This window comes from Ambystoma mexicanum, chromosome 11 (genome assembly GCF_040938575.1).
Source record: "Ambystoma mexicanum isolate Mex_15411 chromosome 11, UKY_AmexF1_1, whole genome shotgun sequence".
Taxonomy (NCBI): domain Eukaryota; kingdom Metazoa; phylum Chordata; class Amphibia; order Caudata; family Ambystomatidae; genus Ambystoma; species Ambystoma mexicanum.
Window position 1 is genome coordinate 972,184,292 of NC_090934.1, and position 18,424 is coordinate 972,202,715.

The 18,424-nt window shown below is 42.1% G+C and overlaps 1 protein-coding gene across 1 annotated transcript in view; it reads right to left on the bottom strand.

The window, feature by feature from the left end:
* The window catches only part of LOC138503979 (SITS-binding protein-like), a 945,315-nt gene that overhangs the window by 187,187 nt on the left and 739,704 nt on the right, over positions 1-18,424 (bottom strand). Inside the window, exon 7 of the mRNA XM_069624126.1 lies at positions 16,807-16,943. Within this exon, the coding sequence (XP_069480227.1) occupies positions 16,807-16,943 (137 nt within the window). The remainder of the gene's footprint in view (positions 1-16,806; positions 16,944-18,424) is intronic.

Consider the following 18,424-nt stretch of genomic DNA (forward strand, 5'->3'; position numbering starts at 1 on the left):
ACATCAATTATACATTTCTGCAACTTATGCAAATACTAAGCAGCACATAATGAACCGGTATAGTTCCTGCGACCAAAACAAACCTTGCATTGATCATTGTATGATTCATTTACTTTTGTATCAAATCTTAACTCTTGAAGATTGTATAATAATGTCGATATTTACTTTTCAGATTTATCAACAATGCCTGCCTGTTCGATTAGCGGTTGCCCTTCGAAGACCCATGCGAAATCTGAAGGAACTACAATGCATGTATTCCCGAAAACTGTTGATCGAATAAGAGAATGGGTCAGACATTGCGGATATCCACTGGATGAGCTGGAAAGTAGAGTCCAATAAGTCTTAGAGGACAAGAGGGGTGATCGATACCGCATCTGCAGCCGGCACTTTTCCTTGGACATGTACACAACTTCTTGGGTAACAAAGAAGAATAAACGGCGAACGACACGGAAATTGTGCGAAAACGCTATTCCCACTCTATTCGTCCACATTCCACCACCGGTGAGTCAAGTGTCCGGATTTAGCTTTCGGCCTTGCGGTAGTGTGTAGCCGAATGGATTAATTGATATTGTAGGTGTTCTATCCCTTGTAATAATTTTGATATTGATATGAGTGTATAGTTTTTTGAATAATGACATTTATCAATATATTCTTTTTCTATTTCATAACCCACAAACGCAATGTATATATATATGGGGACAGGGAACTGTGCTGTATTGAGCATTTTTCAAGTATTCTGTCGGCTTACATGGCTATTTTTAATATTGGCATTTCATTATCAATCATTAATTGACCTTTACAACTTCTTGACTATCCCTTGAATCTGAAGCAAGAACATTCTACATCCTTGACGTGGTCGCAGTTATCAACCACTTCTAGCGCGTATCAGGTAATCTTACTAGGCTAATCCGCTACATACTTGTTTTATGCATGTCAAGTAATAGTTTTATTCTATCGTGTAATTATTTTACCGAATGTTTCGTTACTGCTTTCCAATTGATATACACCTTAGTTATCGTCCACTGGTGTTTGTTTTCAGTTATAATTAGTGTTATCCATACTAATGCAAGTACTGTCTTTCAGGGAGATGCTGAAGCGTCCGCCACATCTACAACATTTCTAGATGTTTTTCAACATCAGGAGGTATGGATACTGACAGCACCATCAAGCATCATCATCAGAGCTGGAATTCTTGTCGTTTGATTGTTCTACACAATGTTTCATTTGTGGTTAGCCGTTGATATGTACCTGTGCTGTCGACCCCAGGTGTGTGTTATGTTTTCACAATTGTAATCCTCACTAATGCAAGTACTATGTTTCAGGCAGTTGATGGAGCGTCAACCCCTGCACTTGATGCAGAGCCTGACATTCAAGTATACGAATCGGCGCAACAGCTTTCGGAAGTGCGCACTACATTTGCAACATCCATAGATATTCTTCAGCAGCACGAGGTATGGATAATGACAGCTCCATCATGCGTGATCATATAACGTGATTCCATTTGCTATACTTTCTTCCCTATTAACGCAAGTGCTGTGCTTCAGGGAGACGACGAAGCTTCCACCACAATCACAACATCTCATTTAGATGATACAGATGTAAAGGAATCGTTGAAATAAGTCGATGAAATGTGATCATATTTGGATTTTCCTTGATTCTTTTGGACAATGCATCTTTCACGGTTATCTCTTTATATGTAACTGTGCGTTCGACCCCAAGTGTGTGTTATGTTTCCAATATTGAAAACCAAACTAATCCAAGTACTGTGTTTCAGGGAGACGACAGAGCTTCCACCACAATCACAACATCTCATTTAGATGATGCAGATGTAAAGGAATCGTTGAAATAAGTCGATGAAATGTGATCATATTTGGATTTTCCTTGATTCTTTTGGACAATGCATCATTTGCGGTTATCTCTTTATATGTACCTGTGCCGTCGACCCCAAGTGTGTGTTGTGTTTCCAATATTGAAAAGCATACTAATGCAAGTACTGTGTTTCAGGGAGATGCGGATGCCTCCTCTCCAATACAACCATTCATGGCAGTCCATGCAGAGCCAGAGGTATGGATACTGACAGTTCCATCAAAATAGATCATCACTGGTTGAATACTTGTCGTTTGATTGTTGCACACAATGTTTAAATCGTATTTGGCTATTGAGATGTACCTGTGTGTTCGTCCTCACGTGTGTTTTATGCTAACAATATTTTGATACATAGTAATGAAAGTACTATGTTTCAGGGAGACGATGGAGCCTCATTCCGTGCTGTCTATGCGGATACAGAAAATATAGTTGTTGCAGCGCAAGAGGAAGGGAGGACATGCGGAAAAGAATCGGAGCTACAGCGTTCAGATGTTGAAGGTCGAGTCAAAAAAAGTTGCAAAGAAAAAAAAACAAAAAAAGGTTAGTTACAAACAGTTCATAACTTTAAAAAAATGTTTGTCTTGGGACTATTTTATGTTTTTTTCCAGTCAATTCTACTACACTCAATCTTGTGTTTAAACTGAACATCCCTTTTCCAATCTCTCCTCCAGTTACCCGTGGGTGTCAGAACTATACACACACAGACAGTGAAGCGAATGAGAGATGTGGCTTGCCAGACCGTGTACACTATGGAGGAACTATTAATTGAGGCGAGGCGTGTTCAGGCTCGAGATGCTCATGCCCAATGGCCAGAACATGAATTAATTGTGTTTGGAGACTACAGCAAAGGTGCGTTGGACCATAGCTACAGTGCGACCGCACCACCACAAGAAGATGTTATTGAATGTATTGAAGATAGCTCTGAAGTAGTTGCAGATCAATTTACACAATCTACACCCGCCAAAAATTTGCCACCAAAAAACCTGTCGACATTGTTGTGTTCTCCCATCAATGTTGAAGTAATAGATGTTGAAATGACAGAGAATGAACCAGCCGCAGCATCCATAGACGCATCAGAACTTGATATCAGCGATATTACTTTCCATGTGTTAAAATCTCCACAACGTCAAAGGCCGAAACAACGTTGACGCAGGATGACAGTCTAATGAAAGAGAGCAAATACATTGTATTCGACAGTTGTTTGATGGAAATTATAAGTATGCTGAAATGTGTGCATTCCATTAGAGGGAAAGTATGTGGGAAGCCATTGATTAATGTGACTTGTCAAATAAAAGGCAGTAACGTCAAAATAAATGCCGCCTGTGGATTAAATCATAGGTTCTCATGGTCTGCACAACCGATGCTGGGGAACTGCCAGCAGGCAATCTACTGTGTGCAGCTGCATCACTTTTTAGTGGCTCCAGTTTTAGAAAGTTAGAGGCTTTCTTTCAGTTTGTGGGACCCCATTTCATTTCTAAAGCGCTGTACTACACATACCAACGTGATTATCTGTTTCCGGCCATTAGTGATGCTTGGAAAATTGAACAATTGTCTCTAGCAAGTACATTCGAAGGCAAACGATTCAGGCTAGCCGGCGATGGACAGTGCGACAGCCCTGGATTTTCTGCCAAGTACTGCACCTACCACTTTCAGGACATGGATAGTAAGAAAATTGTGAGTTTGGTGGTCGTGCAGGTAACAATGTACATCCTCAGTGGCCATGGAGAAACTAGGTTTTATAAAATCAGTGGAATATCTACAATCAAGGGGAATGCACATCGACCTCATAGCCACAGATAGACACGTTTCAATTGCCAAGACAATGAGAGAGCAGTTCCCACATATTAAACATCAATTTGACATATGGCATCTTGCTAAATCAATCAATAAGAAAATCTCGGCTGCAGGGAAAAAAAAAGGTTTTGAAAGTATTTTGCAGTGGTCACATTCTATCACCAACCATCTTTGGTGGAGCTCAAAAACTTGTGAGGGGTCAGTGGAAATACTACTTGAAAAATGGCGGTCACTGATGCACCACTGTACCAACGTTCACCGCTGGACAGCAAATGAACATTTCCACCAATGTGAACATGGCCCTTTGTCCCCAGAGGAGGCACGGAAGAAGAAGTGGTTGATTCCATCTTCACCGACACACAAAGCCATTGAGAAGATTGTTTTCGACAAAACTCTATCAAGAGATTTGAGAGGACTGACAGAATTCTGTCACTCAGGAGATTTGGAAGTGTTCCACAATATGTGCCTAAAGTACAGGCCAAAGCGCTTGCATTTTAGCTTTCGGGGCATGAAAAATCGCACTCTACTAGCGGTCTTGGCCCATAACAGCAATGTCGGACGTGAACAACCTAGGACTAGGGGTAAAGTAAGGATGCCTCGCTACACTAAGGTGTTTTCAAAACGAAGTAAGCAATGGGTGATCAAACCAGTCTATGATGAAATGCAGTTCGACTTTGTGAAAGGCCTTATTGTTGCTGTGTTAGAGAAGCACAGATTTGGAATTTTGGACGTTTCTGTGCAGAGCAGTGATCCATTGCCACCGAACATTGCGACTGTGCCATGCCCACCCGAAGCACAGCTGATTGTGAAGTACAAATCCCGGTTTAAATAATTGCAATACGATTGTCTTTTTGTAAATAAATGTTATTGTACAGTGTACCTGTAAACCTAACCCCTACCTTCACCATCATGGGTGGCGAACAATCTGGTTGTCATCTTTGAATTCTCTCTATTCACCTCACATATGTGTATGTATATATTTTTCTCATGTCTCATCTCATGTAAATGTAAATGCTGCGCACTGTTAACGGAGGGGAGGCTTGCGTATTGCAAATAATAAAACAAACAAACAATCAATAAATCTCACTTTTAACTCAACTCCTGTGGTACTTTATACTTTCCCTGACCTTCTGCCAAAAATTAAATGTCTCAATTTGGGCTGCAAAGCTCGCAGACAACGGGGACAAAATTGGGGCACTTAGAACGCGCCAGCCAAGCGGGCCGTGGCATTTGGGAGAGAAGCCAGTTCGCATTTGCACATTGAGGCGCACTACATAGACGGATTCTAAACTTCAAGTTCTCACAGATGCCTATACTACGTGATGTTGCAAATAAAGAATGCGAAGGACAGCGCCCAGATGAGGCCCACAAGTCGCACTGGAAGTATAAGGGTCTATTGTTTTTTGACCTTGAGACAGGGACCATGCTGAAAGAACTACATTTGAAGGGAGTGCGCAATAACGTAAGAGACGATAAGGCAGAAAATTCAGAAACTAGACCGAGTTTCATTTTAGGTCAGTATACGAAAAATCGTTGTCAAGAGCACGGTCCGTTTTACAGACTGCATAACGAAGAGACACAATGGAAATTTCAAATATAATGTAAGTAAATCTTTACACGCTTTTATACCGGAATGAAGATTTAATGAATGGATGCATGAATAAATGAATGAATGAAGAGCTAGGAAAAGCAAGTAAAACTGTTCGTAGTGGGCACATGGGCATGCAGGTGCACTGGTCTCACCGATCTCGGTCCTTGGCCCAGCCAATTTTCCCTGCACTGCCTACCTGCACTACGGGACTGTCTCTGTATCCTTCAGCCCCTTCTCCCGGCATTTACCTTGCACTTGCCACCAGCAGGCCCTATTATTTAATTTGTATTCAACTAACCATGTACAGCCCTTCCCCATGCGCGATCAGAAAGACACCTGGCCTAGTAGGATCGTTGTCTGTCTGCCCTTGTTCCCCACCTGCCTCATCACGCCTAGAAACACTTGAGTATAGGCGCGTTACACATGCCATATCATATATCACATCATTCCTCAGGCATGTAGACTGTCGTTTATCATTGTGTGTTGGCCTCGATTTATTTTGTTACTTTTCGCATTGATTTTAGAGACGAACATACTCCATTGAACTATCCTTGCAAGCAAATAGTTTCTGATCGGCCGTAATAAATAAAATGAGTAATATTAATGAAGTTCGACTAGCGAGACTAATTATCATTTTTTTGTTTTCATAACAGGTATTTGATCCCTTTCTGCCACTGCCATCTGTTTGAGACACCGGCGGATGGATTCTTCAGCAGACACCTGCAGCTTCGTGTCAACAACTGGAGCACGATCACCATATTATGGGACGATCGCCAAGGGCCCACATGCCCTTACGCTGTACTAGTGGCTAGAAGCAACTTATCAACCTTTAGGCTGGACTAATGCCTAGTTGATGGAACAGCTTTGCGGTTCACCGTGCTTCCAAAGTGATTCTTTTTACGAAAATGAACACCCTGTGTACAATAAAGGAACAGCGCGTGACTCAAGATGAAACGGAACAGTTATTGCGGATACAGATAAAAGAAAATAAATGGCTTCCGGAGTTCATATGTCAATTGCTGAATATTCTCTAAACATTTAATGTCAAATAAATGTACTTTACCAAATGTACCGTGTTGCTGTTTCATTTTAAAGTACAGTTTCGTATTGCGAATTGTGGCGCGCTGTGTTTTGAGTTGATCTGTGTTGGTTTCCGGGTTCTGTGTGGAGTCGCGTAGAAGACGACTGGGCGCGTTTGCCTACACAGCACAGTAACGTCACGGGGAGAGACGGGGAATATGAATGTTTTGATAATGTCAGGCTCAGGGGCGGGGGAATTGATTTAGTGCCGCAAAAGCAGGTCAGCCAGGGCGATCGGGGAAAAGATAGGATTATCAGAAAATGGCGGCTCCCTGGTGCTTGTTTTCGCGTGCGTTTAATGGACGAAAACTCGGGTAAGGTCCATAGGAAAGTTTTCTAAAATCGAGCCACTTAGGCTTAAAAAAACATGGCCGACCCGTATGGACAATAAACATTTTTACTAGACCATGCCTTTAAGTTAAATCAGTAAGTCAGGAATATATAGAGCACATACGAAAAAGAGGCCCAACCCGCCTCTTCCTGGGAACAAGCCATCAACCACATGGTTTGAGCCACCTAACCATCACCGCTGAATCTCTGCTGCGGCAGCTTCTTATTATGGACCCTCAGTGTAACCCACCCGGCAGCCCGTCTTCACTATTTGTCTGTAGCACGGGTGAGGAGGATTGCTACACAGCTGCTACATTTCTCTCTACTTGCTACTACAGATTGGTATGCTGGAATGTCACCACCTCCGGAATCAACCCTGCGCTCTTGCATAGGTATGCCAACCGTTTGGCCTGGGTGTCATCTCTGCATGCCGCAGACTGTCCAACACCGGCTCTGCTAGCTTGTCTGAATTGCACGCCCACAATCTTTACCATGCAGCTTGACTTGCACTGTGCTCCCAGGGCGCTGAATCAACTTGCTATTAAGGGTTCTATTCACCCGACTTAGCTATTTTCTGTCTCTCCATGCATCAATTGCCTGTGGATTATGGTATTGTACGCGTTGAGTGGGTGATCTTTCAGGATTATTTTTGTGTCGGTGTGGACCTCCATTTTCTGTTCACCCACATTGCCACAAATGGGATAATGACAAAGCACTATTTCATAAAATTCTGATGGTGCAGGCGAGTACCTGCTTTTTGTAAATAAAGGGTAGTATTTGAAATTGCACAAATGGCATTAGTGCCAATAATGTATTGGTGGACAGTGGATGCATGGTTGGTTTGGGATGTGTATTTGTGTGTATCATTTGTATATGTGTGGATGCTTTGACTGTGTCTAAGTGCAGCAGCATAGGAAATCCATCATATGTCAGATTGTACTATCATGTGACCAGGTCCTAAACTCGTAGGTCCAAAATGTGGACAATATGTCATGTATGGCTATCAAGAACTCAGGTACACCACATGCTACATTTTGCATTAATATGTCTAGTTAGTGCTATAATGTGACACAGTACGTCTGTCATATGCTGGGTACTGCAGTGATATGACCAAGTACTTTCAGTATATTGCAGGCATTTCAATCAGGTGGTCAAGCCGAAAAAAATGTTTGCCATTGAGTGCTATTACTCACACAGTTATGACCACAAATATAGCTTTCTGAATCCATATGCCCTGGCACTATACGTATATGGTACTCTTCTCCAATTGCACACGCCCAGGCACACATTACCCAGATAGCAAAAACGTGTACAGCATAAGTATATGGACAACACAAAGGCGTAGAATGTGTGCAACCTAATCTGTGAGAAAGCATGCGTAAGCTGTGCCAAACTATATTTCCCGGAAAGAAAAATAGTGCATTGATCTAAGATGTTATGAGCAAGACATGGCATGATCATATCAGTTGCATGGATACATAATGCGTGATGGCGTATATAAAAGATACATCGTATACGGAATCCATTTTCTGGTATGGCACATATGAAATGAATGCCAAAGGGTTGTCATGTCCTGTTCATTTCAATATTAGTGAGCAGCATTGGGACTAGCCCTCACCTTTAGACCATCTTCCAATAGAATTCACTATGCAGTGTCCTTAATAAAATGGCCCGACTACAGAAGATGGACCTGATGTGGAACATTTTAAATACTGCCATAAAGGTTGTCAGAAAAGAATCTTTCAATATGATGTTTTTAAATTAGAACACAGATAAACGAGTAAGAGTGTACAAATATTACGTTTATGGTTTGGTTTTGCATACATCAAATAATAAGAATAACCAGAATGCATTGTAGTTTTCTACAATAATGGAGATAGAAGGAAGACAAAATATGGTTTGTACAGAGAAAGGGTGAGTGAAGTTCATTAATCTATACAGATAACACCAACATATTTAAATGTGTTAGATCTTCAATGGTGGGGTCTATTATCTTTGTGTTTTCCTACAGCCTACACTGAACAAATCTATAGGGCACAAAGCGGTGGGTTGTCCCTTAGCTATCCTCAAATATGTATGGAATAACAAGATGGATGCGAAGAGGCAACAAGAGATGGGGTTATTGGCATAGTGTCCTATAAAAATTCATGATTTTGGTTACATAGCTATACTAAAAATATGTTATGTATTTGTACCACTACAGCTAAATCCAGCTTATAGATAGTGATTGGGAACCAATTTGTGTCATAGTAGGTTGATTTGAAGATGTAGCATATCTTGAATATGGATAAACTGTCCTTTTCAGACCCTGAGGAAGGTTGAGTAATGATGATAAGCACCGAAACATATAATGCAAGGTTAATGTAAACAAGTATTTGGAAATCTAGTTTGAAAGGAATCATTAGTCACCACAAAACCTTTTTTTCCATCAGCCATATCTGTGTCGATTGTGATATAAGAAATATTAAATGATAATATGATTGTTACAGATAATTGGGGACAGATCGAAATGTGACATATGATGATGATGAACTGTGAACCTGTATGTATCTGGTGTTTTTTTTTTATATATGTGAAATATGAATTGTAATAAGTTATTTGTGAATAATTTAATAAAAGAATATATATGTATATATATATCTGTTCCCACACTGTGGTGCACAAGCCTACAGCCAGCAGGTGCTCTTTATCATGGTTGCGGGACAAAACCATATTAAACTTTCTAATAACTGTCAGACTGTGTTGTTGCTTTCTAATATATAGCAAACATCACTAGCCAGTACAAAGATAAAAAGAGCACTTGGTCCAGGTAAAACGTGCGAAAACACTTTACTTTTATTTTTAATTGTTTGTCAATTTACAATTAAAATCCATTCAGCCAACATGGATTTACAAAAAATATGAGTAGTCCTAAAATGCTCCTTCTCATGCCACACATTCCGCCCAAAACTCTGGGACTTCCTGAGGCAAAATTACAACCATGCTACATTGGGCATTCTATTTCTACACATGCGAAGAGTAATCATGTTACTGGTCATGTGACTCCTACTTAAGCTTCATGCAAAAACCTCTAAAGTTCAGTATGTATGCAGCAAAACTTCCTTTATCACTGACTACTTTCCCTCCAGCCCTTCTCCCCTAGACCTTCTTGCTATTATTGAAACCTAGATTTCTCCATCTGAAGCTGCCACTCTGGCAGCCTTACATGACTCAAACTATCCTTCATTCACTCTCCTCGACTGACTGGCAAGGTGGAGGCATCGGACACCTACTCTCTTCCTACCTGAATGCCTCACAAATCTCCTATGCCACGCCCTCTCCTACATCTTTTGAATTCACCATCTCTACTATTGCTCTGCCTCACTAGGTTCACATCATCTCCATCCATCACCCTCCTGGTTCCAGTGGAGCATTCTTTGATTATCTTGGGCAATTCCTGTATTGTCTTTACATTAAACATCACCTCATTCTTTCAGGTGACTTTAACCATCCCTCTCCAACCGCTTCTCAGAAATCTGAACCTCAGTCTTTTCTTAGTGATCACACGCTCCACTCTACCCACACAGGGGGTAACTCTTCGGATCTCTTATTCATATCCACCTCTCTATCAGCCACTAATACTACTGTCACACCATCCATATGTCATCACTCAATTGTTTCCAATACCATCTCCTTTCCACCCTGTGACCTATCCTCACCACTTGCTTCACCTATTACTCAAAATAAATGTAAACCCTCTGTCATTTCCTCTTTCTCTCTGATCTACAGTTCTCACTCTCCTGCTTCACAACCGATACCTCTTCCACCAGCACTGCCTTCTCCAGTTTCCAATCCCTACTATATGACTTCACTTCCCACTGCTTACTTTCAGTATTTCTGAGCATCCTCAACCAGGGTCAACCTATTCATAATCTCTCTCTGCACAGACATGCGTCGGCTGCTGCACAAATGCAAGTATACCCACTCGCATGAGGACCTGCAACTCTTCCTCTATGCCCTGAACTCTCTCATGTCCACTCTTAATAGAGAGAAAAGGGAATTCTACCTGACCCTCATTTATTCACACCTCAACCATCCACACTGGCTAAAGGGCACCCTAAACCTACTCCTGCTAGGTCTATGACTATCAACTCCCACTCTCACAGCTAATGACCTAGCTGAATGCTTTGCTGCAAACATTTCAACAATTAGTGACTCTCTCCTGCCCTTCCTCATACTCCCTCCTCCTACATTTTACACACCGCCTACTCTACCATCATCCTCTGCCTCCATCTCCCACTTTAGTAACACTAATACTGACAAAGTGCTTTCTCTTCTGATGAAGGCTAACCCCTCTTGAGCCCCATTAAAGTACCCTTTGGGAATACTACATGCAATTAGGACTACAAGTGTAGCACAATTTTACCTTTGGTACAATCATGTACTACACAGTAAAGTGGTAGCGATGGCTGAGCAGCCAGACTTATCTCAAGAGTTCAAGTGAGCAGTAGAACAAGTTACACAGAGGACCAACCAATACAGTGATTCAAACAAACACTTACTCAAGGTTTCTTGGTAAAAGATTATACATTTATTTACACAGTTCGTTTGAAAACATTACACTAGAGAGAGCAGCTCAATGTTACACACTAATAAACCACAATTACACAACCGCTAAGTAAATGAGCAAGTTTAGCTCCACTGAAGTGGAAGCAAAATGGCACTTCAGATACTTAATAAAGGGGTAAAAAGACAAGGTTATAAGAATCAAAAGCACACATGCATTCATAGGCAGGGCAAAGGGTTTCAGTACACTACAACCAGCAATTCATCTCGTAGGCCTGGGCCAAAGTCAATGGTTCAGAGTCTTGTATTGGATAGCACAGTTTTGGTATTAATGGTTAAGTCTTTGCCACAGAGTTTAAAATAATTTGGCTAGGCGAAAAGTTTGACGAATGTTTAGGGAAGGACAAGCCTTCAAAGTTGAGCAAAGTTACACGAACTTTAGCAATGGCCGAAAAGATTTCCGGACCGCGTTTGCACAGTAGCTTGTTAATGAAGAAGAGCTGTAGCTGAGGCAGTTGTTCCTGGCAGTTCGAGCAGACCTCGCTGTTCCTGGGCTTCTGTCGTGGGGACAAGAAGGAGGACGTCCCAGGGATGAGGCCAAAAGCTTAGCAAGACATCGGTTTAAGGTGTGAGTGCCTTAAAGACCACTAGCTGGTTTCCTTCCCTCTGGCTATCCGGTTTTCAACAGCACTCTGATGAAAATTCGGCCAGATGGGGACGGTGTCCAGGTAGCTTACGAGTTGGTTGTTTCCACCAACCTCAAGAGAAGAAGTTAACCTTGAAGGGCTTCTCTGTAGATTGGAGTTTCAGGCAATTCGGACCTGCAGCAGGGCTTCACCGGTCATCCAGGAGTTTCAGCAGTCCTCTTCCTTCAGCTCGTCTTCGGTTCTTTCGTTCCAGTGGTCGACTCCGCTTTCCAAGTCCCAGAGGCCTGCTTTTAAACAGTTTTCCCCCATTCATTCCAGCCTGGCTGTCACTCAACCAGAAGGGTGACTGTCCTTGCTGGACAGTCAGCCAGCCAATCATGCCAGAGTGCATTCAGGTCACCTAGGAGGCTAAGCACAGGGAGTTTCGGGGGCCTCCCTCACATCCTGTCCACCCCAGACACTCAGGCGCCAGATGAGGGCTTCAGCACTGAAGCCCGCCAAAGGCCAATTAACAAAGGGACCAAACCTGGTTTGGCGCGCAGAGACAAACACAAGAAGGACTTTTCCTAAAATAAATGTCGAAAAAAGATGACCGGAGTCTGTTTTTACCGATAGGTCTGGGACGCCATATTGAAAAACATGGCTGAGACGATTTTTAGCTACTGTTGTTAGCGGTCGGGAAAAATCACAGTAGTTGATCTAAACCACTGCCACCAGCCATTTAAAGTAGGAAAAGGTAACATTTTACTGTTACATGAGTGTTTGACTTAGGGGAAGCTAGGAACCCCTCCAGCACTCTATAGGAAGATAGTGTGTGCTGGATCAGTACATTTAAAAAGACTAGTAAAGCCAATTTAACTTTACATGCTCTTGGAGACGTAGTCAGTCCCAGAGAAGGTATTTAAACCTTGGGGAATCTAAAAGACACCCCTTTGCCACTGCACTGAAGGTGCTGTGTGACACAGAGAAAACGATGATGCCCATGGAGTTGTTTTAAACACATTGAAAATGAAAAGTTCAAAGCCCCAAAATATAGCAAAAGAGCTGGAGGGCTCTAAGGTAGAGGGAATTTAGCACTTGTGTGAGAATTCTCCCGAACAAGCACTCCACCTATCCTCTATCCAAATTGTCCTTGTCCTGTCTGTTGCCTTTGACACTGTCGATCACTCTGTTCTCCTTAATAATCTCTTTCTTCTTGGGATTCACAATCAAGCCCTTGCCTGGATTGAATCCTCCCTTGCACATTGCCAATTATCTGTCTCCTGGAGCAACAACACCTCTCAACTTGCTCCTCTAATTGTTGGTGTTCCACAAGGGTCTGTCTTGGGTCTGTTCCACTTTACACTCTACACCTCTCCTCTTGGGGCACTAATCTCCTCTTGTGGGTAAGCCTACAAAATCTTCTTCTCTTTTCCTGAACTCTCCTTTGATCTCACTATCAACATTTCCAACTGTCTCTCTGCCATTAAATATTGGATGGCTTTGCACTCTTTGATGTTAAACTCTACCAAAAGAAAGGTGGTCTTCTCACCTGCCAAAAGCTCTCTCTTATCTCTTCATCTGCCTCTCGAGTTGCCATCTGACACTCCCCCCAACTATTCTTCAGCTAGAAACCATGGTGTCATCTATGACCCTTCTCACACCTTCTCTACTTTCATCTCCAAAACTGGAGTTCGACTCAACCTCCTAAATATTAGGAAAATCAGGCACCTCCTTCCTTTCAACACCGCCAAGCATCTCTTATCCATCTAAACTGGACAACTGTGCCAGCATCCTCTTTGGTCTTCCCAACTATGCTTTCTGTCCTCTCAACAAGATCATCACATTTGCTTTCTGGACTCTCTTTGAACTCCTCACTTCAAACCTACTTCCTTTAATGGTCACCAGAGTGGATGGCTGATGATGCAAAACAGGGCCAGATTTACATTTCTTCTCTTGGTTCACACATCTATCTACGGTAAGGCACCACTGTATCTATCTTCCTCTATCCAATTCTTTAAGCGTTCTTTTAATCTCTGCTCTGCCTCCTCAACTACCCGTGTGGCTCCTCACCCTCCCTGTGCTTCCTCTCGCTTCCGCTCTTTCGCTCTTCTTGTTCCACTCGCATGGAATTATCTTCCCGGGGAGATCCGAGAAACAGCACACATGGATTTGTTCAAAACCAAACAAAAAGACTACCTCCTCCCCTCTGAGTTACCCTCTTAACCTATCAATCATCTGCATCCTAGCTAACATTTTTCACTCGCCTCTATCCTACCTCTTTTCCTCACTTCCTCTGCCTCCACGCTACTACTTCACCCATCATGGTCACAAAATTCCAATGTTGGTTGTCCTTGATCTTTGTATGTCCACTTATTTATTGTCCCCGGTGACTGTTGCATTTTCTCCTCTCCACACTCTGGTCAGGATGTCCTTCAAACTCACCCCATTAGAAGGAGCTCATGGTGTCCCCTCAAATCTGATTTCTTATCTATTGTACATTCTTTTGTGATCAAATGAGCATTGTTCCTCCTGTATATAAATAAACAAACATGCATGCACACGCAGGCACTCATATCTATGCACACCCCTTCATGTACTCACATAAAGACACACACACAAACACAGGCACACACACAATCCTAATCATACTGATACTGATACTGATACATGTGTGCACATTGGGAGATACATTCATGCACAAACACACACTTGCAGTTTTAGATACATATATAATTTATGGTTAGTTATTTGTGAATAATTTAATAAAGGAACATATATATAATTGGTGATACTAACCAGATCAAAAGTCGCGTCGGTGTAATGGCAAAGGGGGAGACAGAAGGTGGATCTTTCTTGTTTGTATACATTGTCACAAACATAGCAATAAAACACACAACACTCACACATGCATGTGCAAACAGACACTTGCATCTATGCACATCCCTTCATGCGTTCACATAAAGACAAACACAGACACAACCAGACACAGAAACACACACAATCGTATTCATACTGATAATGATACATGTGTGCTCATTGTGAGAAATATTCATACACAAACGCACACTTGCCGCCACAAAATAACCATTAGGGATGCTGACCTGGTACATATTTTATTATTGGCTGGTTCCGTATCCTGGAACTCCTTGCATCCACTGTGAAAGAAGAATGACTCACCCTCTAAGCCATCAGCCAAGATGGAGGTTGAAGAGGAACGTGAGACTGACTGGGTAACAGGATGCAGCTATTATGTTGTATGTCTGTTGGTGCAACATACCATGAAATGTGCAGTGGAGGAGATGGGGCTCGGGGTAATCACACCATGTCTGAAGTACTGCCTTCAGGTGACCATGTATTGGCATAACATGGCAGGTATAGTGTCTAAACCTTCCAGCCATCACCTCTTTTGTTTTGCTAGGAATAGTGTTGGAATCATATGCACAAATACACTCACCAAATTCCAAACACCAGAGGCCAGCTCTTGCTGGGGTACGCTAAATTTTCTCACCCTATTACAATGATTTGGCATTTAGTATTAACATATTTCGGACAGGCACTCCCAACATATGCCTTTGTGCATTCATATACACTGTTTCTGGTAGGTACAGAGCATCAGTACCTATACAGTGTGCACAGTGTATGATAGGCACTGATACCCAGATTTTCCCCTAACATTCCAACAATCTCAAACTGTATGACAGACTCTCAATGTTCACTGCCTGGGACTGCTGGCCAAACGTATGCACACACTGTACCACACCGCAGCAGCACACCTTTTAGAATATACTCCAGATACACACTCAAGCGCACCCCATCTACTCCACTCCACCACACAACCACACATTTCTAATCCATTCATGCCTGTGGGGTTAAAACTATCTCGAGTAACAAACAAGGATCATAAAAATGCCCACACTTCCACCTTATCCCAAGTACAGTGCACAGAGTTCTTTGACGCTGCACACATCTACACAGCATACAACGCAACTCACCTCCTCTCTCCCCACTAACTCTGCACCCCCACAATTCCCCTCTCTACCCACTCACAATTCCCACCTTTCTTCTTGAAGGTCCCTTTGCTGCAATTAAAGACAGCATTGGCCCATGTGCAGACCACTTCCTGATCTGCTCCAGTCAAGGTCCTCACAGATGGACACTGACAGGGCCCTAAAACTGGGCACATCTTACTGCATAGCCCCTATCCTGTTGATTTCATTGTGTCTCTGGTTGTGTATGTGTTCATAGTCTGTGGGAGGAGCACCCTGATCACCTTATGTCCATGAGTGTTCGGAAATGTACAGCAGATTCTTGGGCCTGTAGCTTACTTTCTGTCCAGTGACAATGTTGTTGCTAAATGGCCTTTTGAATGGACCGGTAAATATAAAATCTCCACCAATCACAACATCAAGATTGCAATAGGTTAATCAGAGACAAACGTTAAGATGCAGGGGAGAAATCAAAAGCAATCTATATTTTACAGAGCATCTTAATAGTCACAGCCTTCATGTCACATAAGGATGCATTAGGTGTGTGAAAGAAATAAAGCTTTAGCTAGCCAGACCTAAACATTGATGCAATGGTTTTGATTTAGACATACTGCAGCCATAAAAAGCAAACACAGAAATATTCCATCAGAGGCCTGGCTCTGATACAAGTCGTGTAAAGCAGAAAAAAGTAAAAATAAGACTGTTTGTTTTTAATCTAGATAAACAACCCTTTCTCAAATACTGTGCAATGAAATCTAGACCAACGACCAATGCTAAATATGTCAGACCTATTACATAGACCTTGGCTCCACGACCAAGGTCTATTTAATGCTACCCTAAAGTAGGATCAGCAAATATTTTATAGAATGGACATGCTCTAGGAATGTAGAAGGTCTGTATGACTATGGATGGGGTTAATGGACCTACAACCCCAATATCTTCAGTTAATTGGTGCACACAGGAAGGGTTGATTAATAAATATTACCTACTGCATCCGGAATGAAAAAATTGTAGCCCAGCAGACTGTAGTGGAGTACAGCAGGAATAATCCCCTTAAGTCCAGCGTAGCTCCAGTCGGAGTGAAGGGGGGCCATTTGAATGAATAGGGGTAGATGATTAGATCTAATAAAAAAGCAAAAGTCAAAGAGCGAATAAAAACAATCGCTGTTCAGCGCAATTAGTTAACTTTCGAAAGTCTTTGAGGCCATCAGAAAGATCAGGGTCAGAACACAACCACTTTTTTTTTGCCAAAAAATAGATTTAGTATTGGCATTTTTATCACAAATGGAAATTAAAGCTACATGCACAGCATTCGAGGAGCACATTCATGACAACAAGCAATGATTTGAACTCCTAACCAAACCACCCACCCTATCAATACTGCAAATACCCCAAAAGTATTTATCATAGTAGAGCCAAAACAGTGTCAAAAATGGGGTGATCTCTCTATGCATGGGTGAAACATTTAACCAGTGTTATTGTGTACATGCTACCAGGGTCGTACAGTGAATTGTATGAGTGAATGTGATACAAGTATTACAATATTCTGTATACACAGGGGTCTAAAAGTGCAATTTCAGGCAAATAGTCTTGTTGAAAAACTGGTGGCCAAATATAGTCCTTTATGGGAAAGAGTTATAGTCTAGTTTGGAGTTCAGAATAACAAACGCAAACACAATAATATTCACTGAAAACCTTATGGATCCAGGAACCTTTTCCCTTTGTTAGTTTTGGCGGCTTGCCTGGAGAGATTATGCTATCAGGTTATGGTTGCTCACACAGAAACCAGAAGGTGCAAAAACTCTTGTCACACACTTTCAGACGTTTAGCAGAAAGCACAGCAAAAATACATTTTCAAATGCAGTTGACATTTGATTGTTTTAATGAGGGTTTTGTGAAGTTAGCCATCTGGCAAGGGTAGGGAAGCATTGGCTTTTTTGATTTTTATTAGCTATAAAGTGATACAGCCAATTCATCTCAGGAAGGGTGGTCTGCTAACCAGACACCCCTTTCATCAAACTCCATGCCAAAAGCAGAGTGTACACCTGGGACCAAGGATTCTGATGTGCAGCTCCTACTCTCCCGTGGCACAGAGTAGGTTTGGATGTAACCAGTACCCTGTTTGACAGCTGATGCGACAACAAAGTAAATTCAGAGAAGAGGCTGCATTTAACTCTGCACCTCCGTTCCAAAATCACATAATTATGCTAAACTATCATCCTGGGAGGATAATCTGGAAATATAAGGCATACCAAGGTTTTGATATGGTGGCTGATGGTTCACATAATTATTAAAAGCCACACCTGATTTCAAGAATTCCATTGTCCACCCTGTGAGCTCAGTCCAGCTATGAAAGATAATGTTGACATTTTGTATCGAGCCTCCTTACAGAAGGCCCGATACAAAAGGCCATCACTTGTTTGTGCCTGTCTGGGCCGTTACGGCGGTAGGGCACGTAATGATGCGCAGCAGCTCACTCCACTCATACGCACCACCATCTGCCCTCACATCTACGAGCACTCTTTCCACTATAGCCTCTCACGGACACTCCTCTTTGTACGATCTACCTGCAAAACGCAATCCTGATGAAGACCACTCAGACT